The sequence below is a fragment of the Silene latifolia genome, chromosome Y, assembly GCF_048544455.1.
Source record: "Silene latifolia isolate original U9 population chromosome Y, ASM4854445v1, whole genome shotgun sequence".
In the NCBI taxonomy this organism is placed as follows: domain Eukaryota; kingdom Viridiplantae; phylum Streptophyta; class Magnoliopsida; order Caryophyllales; family Caryophyllaceae; genus Silene; species Silene latifolia.
In genome coordinates, this window is record NC_133538.1 from 200,150,918 (window position 1) to 200,156,698 (window position 5,781).

The 5,781-nt window shown below is 35.8% G+C and overlaps 1 protein-coding gene across 1 annotated transcript; it reads left to right on the forward strand.

The window, feature by feature from the left end:
• The first annotated feature begins 381 nt into the window (after positions 1-381).
• Positions 382-4,390, forward strand: LOC141629824 (protein FAR1-RELATED SEQUENCE 5-like). The gene is made up of 9 exons (XM_074442761.1): positions 382-388; positions 793-852; positions 966-1,061; positions 1,141-1,169; positions 1,552-1,595; positions 1,679-2,438; positions 2,566-3,621; positions 4,168-4,251; positions 4,352-4,390. The coding sequence occupies exons 1-9, from the start codon at positions 382-384 to the stop codon at positions 4,388-4,390; spliced, it is 2,175 nt and encodes a 724-aa protein (XP_074298862.1).
• The last annotated feature ends 1,391 nt before the right edge of the window (positions 4,391-5,781 follow it).

Genomic DNA, 5,781 nt, shown 5'->3' on the forward strand with positions numbered 1-5,781 from the left:
TCAAAACTCATTAATTAGGGGCTAGAGAGAGAGAAAAATTAATTAATGTATAGAAATTTGATTAGTGGTAATTTTTTTTTGGTAATTTTCAATCTCAACCACCCATCTTAATCCAACCATCCACATTTTTTTCCTTTTCTTTTTAATAGCCCTTAATCAAATGCATCTCAACCATTCATTGAGTCCATCCAATGGCCCTTAGAGGGACTTATGGACTCAATTTGAGAGGAGGACTCATTAGATCTTACCTCTCTCTCTCTCTCTATATATATATATATATATATATATATATATATATATATATATATATATATATATATATATATAGGAATGAGATCATGTGAGTATTAGTTATATATTTGAGGATTGAGGATTAATACTATGATAGGTATTTAGGGTAGAAACAAGGAAGGGCAAATCTGTAATTTAACACTCCCCTATATAAACCACGTTTTAGAACAAATACCGTTATTTCCTCTTTTTTCTTCTTCTCCCTTCAACTTTCTCTCTCTCCGTAGCTTCTTCCTCCATTGTTGAGTTTGGAAAACCCTAGAATTTAGGCGTCATCTCCGTTTTTCTCGTCATTCTTCACAATTATCATATCATTCCAACTAGTTCGTTTGCTCAGGTACGTAATTGGCGTTTTTTGTCCCTAAATTTCTAATTCGTTGTAACATTACTCTGTTTGTTCTTGTTTCGTTTCTATAATTTGAATTTCATCTTCCTTTTGTTTGTTATTTTCAATTTAATTTTGTGTTTCCTCAAACTTGTGACGTTTTTGTTGTATTTCAGGTTTTTTGCTCATTCTTCACAATTATCATATTATTCCAATTATTTCCTTTGTTCGTGCACGTAATTAATTCTTTTTTTAGTCCTTATGTTTCGCCTTCGTTCTTATCTTACTGTTTGTTCTTCTTTTCGTTTATATGCTTTGAATTTCATCTTGATTTATTTGTTATTTTCAGTTTACTTTTGTGCTTCCTTAAAATTCGGTACGTTTTTGTTTGATTTCAGATTTTCCGCTCAAATCTCTGCGTATTCAATCCTCATTGTGATGTCTGGTATGTTATTCTTCTTAATTTTGTACTTTCAGCGTATTCTGAAATCTCTGTGTATTCTCTCTTTATTTTGTGCTTTCAGCTTTCAATCACATGTTCGTTATACTTTTGGTAAGTATTTTATGTTCATTGACGTTCTTATTTTGCTCAATATGTGATATTGTCTTCTACAACTGGTGATATTGTTTTGTTGATCTGTACCATTGTCTATTCACGTTTGTGATATTGTTTTTCAACTTCATGTGTGATATTTGTTCCAGAGTACGTGATATTGTTTTCCTGGATATGTGATATTGTACAGGCACGTGTGTGATATTGTTCCTGCAACATTCCTAGTGATATCGTTTTCCATCTTCATGTGTGATATTTATCCCAAACAACGTGATATTGTTTCCCTGGATATGTGATATTGTTCAGCCACTTGTGTGATTTTGATTTCCTTCATATCTTTAAGACTTTTTCTTGTTATTTTACATTTTACTTTTCTTGCCAGATCCTACAAGTAATGTCACTTCTTCTTCCTGTAATGATCTTCATGTCTCGCCATTACGTCCGAAGATAGTCTCGCTATTGTTGATTCTTCACTTACTTCTACTTTGTTGAACCACCGATGCATCTAGTTCTACTCCACATGTTGAACAACATTCTGTTCCTTCTCGTGTGCATCAACTACTTTTGGACTCCACACCTGGTGGTAGTGAATTGTGGACAAGGAATGTTGCACTTGAGTTTAAACCTTATATTGGCCAGTTGTTTGGGACGTTGGCAGAAGCTATTAGTTTTTATGATGTGTATGCAGAAGCATGTGGTTTTGAACCTAGGAAGTCTTCTCAAAAAGGGTCAGATCTCGGTGATGTGAAGTATAAATATGTTGTTTGCAACCGTGAAGGTTTTAGAGATCGTAAGAGGAAGGCTATTGTTTTAGATAGTGGAAAGGAGCAGGCAACTCCCAGGCCTTTTGATATCAGGAACACTAAATTAACTAGGATTGGTTGTACTGCTATGATTGAGTTTCGCTATAATGGGGATGGTTATGTTGTTTTTCAGTTTCGTGAGTGGCATAATCACCGTCTTTGTTCACTTAGAAATCAACAGTTTCAAAAAAAACACAGGCACCTCCATCTTTACCATAAAAAGACAATTATTGATCATTCAAGGGTTAATCAAGGGCCAACAAGGGCATTTAGAAATGTCAAGGAATATGTAGATAGCTATGAGAATGTTGGAGCTCAACTGGTTGATTTTAAGAATTTTGGAAGGGATATCAAATGTTTCATAGGAGACCGGGATGCTCAACTGTTTGTTAACTATTTTGAGGATAAACGTGATACCAGTGAAGGTTTTTACTTTGCTTATGAGGTGGATTCTGGTAAATGCTTGGTTCGTGCATTTTGGTGTGATGCAGAGTCTCGTAGAAACTACGCTTTGTTTGGTGATTACATTACTTACGATCCAACTTACAGTACGAATAAGTATTGTATGCTTTTCACTCCTTTTACTGGCGTAGACCACCACAAAAGGTCGAGTTACTTTTTGCTTCGCGTTGCTATTTCATGAGGATGAAGATTCTTTCACATGGGTCTTTCAAAAGTTCCTTGATGCTATGGGACAGCGAGAGCCACACTGTATAATAACTGATCAGTGTGCTGGAATAAAGCTGGGTTTGCGTGCTGTCTTCAAACATGCTAAGCGCAGATATTGCATGTGGCATATCATGCAAAAGGTTACTGATAAGGTTGGGCCTGCAATTTCGAGAGAGACTGATTTTGTCAGCTGTTTGAATGCTATTGTTTGGGATGCTGAGTTAGAACCTCTTGAATTTGAAGAAAAGTGGTGTCAGTTGGTCAATGAGCATAATCTTGATGGTAATTCCTGGTTGTCAACCATGTTTAGAAAAAGGAGGAAATGGATCCCAGCTTATTTTCGTGATGTTCCTATGGGTTGTCTATTACGAACAACTCAACGTTCTGAGAGTCAGAATAATTTTTTCAAGCGTTTTGAAAATGCACATGGTACACTTGTTGAATTCTTGATGCGGTTTCAAAGTGCTATTGATGTACAGCGCCATACTCAAAAACAACTTGATAGAGACGATGATTGTACTCTTCCACAATTAGCGACTTCTCTTAAGTTGGAAGCTCATGCTTCCAAGGTTTATACAAATGCTGCTTTCTCAGATTTTCAAGTTGAAGCTTCTGCTTCTATTTGCTCCCTTAGTGTTGGTGGCTTCACACCACCTGCAAATGGTGTAGAATTAATTGGTATTGCTGATGCGGATCACGAGAAGACCTACCAAGTCGTCTACAATTCTCTAACGAATGACGCTGAATGTTCTTGCAAGTTGTTCAACAGGAAGGGTATTATTTGTAGACACATTATCTGGGTTTACTCTGGAAAACAAGTTCACACTTTGCCCGATAAATACATTCTTATGCGGTGGACCAAGAATGCACATAAGATCCCTCTTTATGGTCCACTTGGTAAGTTAATCGAGGATTTTGATGCCACTGATTTACGAAAGATGGAAATGTGCAAGTTATGGTCGAGTTCTACGCAACCATCGGTGTGCTCAAGAATGTGTCTCACGAAGGAGATCATCGATCTTGTTGACACCCTTAAACAATTCAGGGTGAAACTCAATCCGCAATCACAGTCAATGACCAAAGAGCGGGGAGTTGGAGATGCTTCTTGGCGCGAGTTCCTCAACCGAGGTGAGGATTTTACCACCTCGTCAGGCAAAGAACAAGGGTAGCGGGAAGAGAATGATCTCCAAAAAGCAACAATGCATAGCTAAAGCGGAGAAGCCTAAAAGGCTTTGTCGTAATTGCAAACAAATGGCTCACCATGATAAACGAATCGTCCTAATGCTTTTGTACTCGATGCCGACAATAAGGTATGTTCACCATGAACAGTCTATGTATGAAACTTTTTATCTATGCTGTATGATCACGAGTCAGAAACAATACCATATGTTATTTAAAATAATATCACATCTTATGCTAAACAGTATCACTATTTGACGATACCAGAATGTGATATTATTTGAGGATAACAGAATATGTCAACACATCTGTCTTAACTTTCTTTTATATTTTCCTGGTAATTTTAGAAACAATACCACATACTGTTAGAAATAATATCACACTTTTGTAGTACACAGTATCACTGCTTGAGGGTAACAGACTGTGATATTGTTTGTAATTGTTTAGATAGAAACAATATCACACTTCATTTGAAATAATATCACTCCTTATATAAAATAATATCACTGTTTCACCTTTTTGTGTTTTCAGGGTAGTTCAGATGAGGATGATGATGCTGATGATGGTTGATCGGTCGAAGGAGTTTTTGTTGATGGCGCTCATTAATTATAGCAGCAGAAAATAGACGACATTCTATATGACTAGTATATTAATATAGCCTACAACATTCATTAAAGTATAGATTATACTTTATTTTTTATAGAAAGTACTCGTACTCGGATAGTATTTGATTATTTTATTTGTCTCAGCTGTCTTGTTTTTGTATTTTGTGAAACTGAGAAACAATATCACACCTTACATTTATATATTTCACATCTTACTCTAAACAGTATCACTACATCAGTAGTACTATATATGCCTTTTGCTTTAAGATTTTCACATCTTGTGTTTTGTGTGTTGTCAAAATATGGCAGTTCATAATATGGCAGATTTCTAACACAATATCAACTTGTGTACACAACAATATCACAACATAGTGAAAACAATATCAACGTAAGACTTAAACTAACATATTCATATTGTGATATTGTTTATACATTCAAGTGATATTGTTTAACACACTGTGCGATACTGAGAAGCAATATCAACCTGTGTACACAACAATATGACAAGATTCTAAAAACAATATCAACGTGAGATTTAACAATCCATATCCATAGTGATATTTAAAAGTAAACAGTGTGGTATTGTTTTAGCCCTGCGTGATATTGAGAAGCAATATCACAGCCACTATTACACAATATCACACCAAACGTGAAATAATATCACACTTTAGCATCAGTTAGATGACATCCAAAATAAGCATCACTACTTTACCATTATAAAAAGTTACCATTAAATTCGTTTCTGTACTACCATTACATAGCCTTTAGTTTAATTACAACTTCGTTCTAACAAATATAGTAGTCCTAATTCCTTCCTCTTCCTCCGCGGTTCTTCGGATTTGCAACGGTCTTAATCCTACCACGTTTGTATGTTACTGCGGGCTCGTTCCTACGATTTTCAGCATCTTTTCCGGAATCAGCTCCTCTGTAAAGCATATCCATACCAACAGTCATTTATTATTTCTGGACACCTTTGTCCTAATTACTATCTATCTTTTTGTATATACAACTGTAAATTGTTTTTACCTTTTCCTAGGAGATTGCCGAAGAATTGGCAATTCTGTGTTAATAATCGGTTTCTTAGTACAATCCTCCTTTGCTGTTTCCGGAACATCTTCTTTATTTGTCTCCTCCACAACAACATCAGCATTCTCTTTTGTTTGAACTTCTGCCATTGGTACTTCCTCTTGCTGCTTCCCTTTCGCCTTTTCGTTGTTCTTCCTCTGTTGCTTCAATGTCTTCCATATTTCATCCTTCCCATCTGAAAATTCTTTTACTTTTTCGATCAAAGGTGTTCTGTTCTCATTTATGTCAGCTAAAAGCAATGCTGTTGCCATTTCTAGCCAGTAGTATCGC

Bases quoted from the DNA above. Each gene is read 5' to 3' on its own strand.
- LOC141629824 (XM_074442761.1), top strand. The intron at 3,622-4,167 runs GTGTGCTCAAGA...TGGTAATTTTAG, and splicing joins CGAGTTCTACGCAACCATCG to AAACAATACCACATACTGTT. The intron at 4,252-4,351 runs GTTTGTAATTGT...TTGTGTTTTCAG, and splicing joins GGGTAACAGACTGTGATATT to GGTAGTTCAGATGAGGATGA.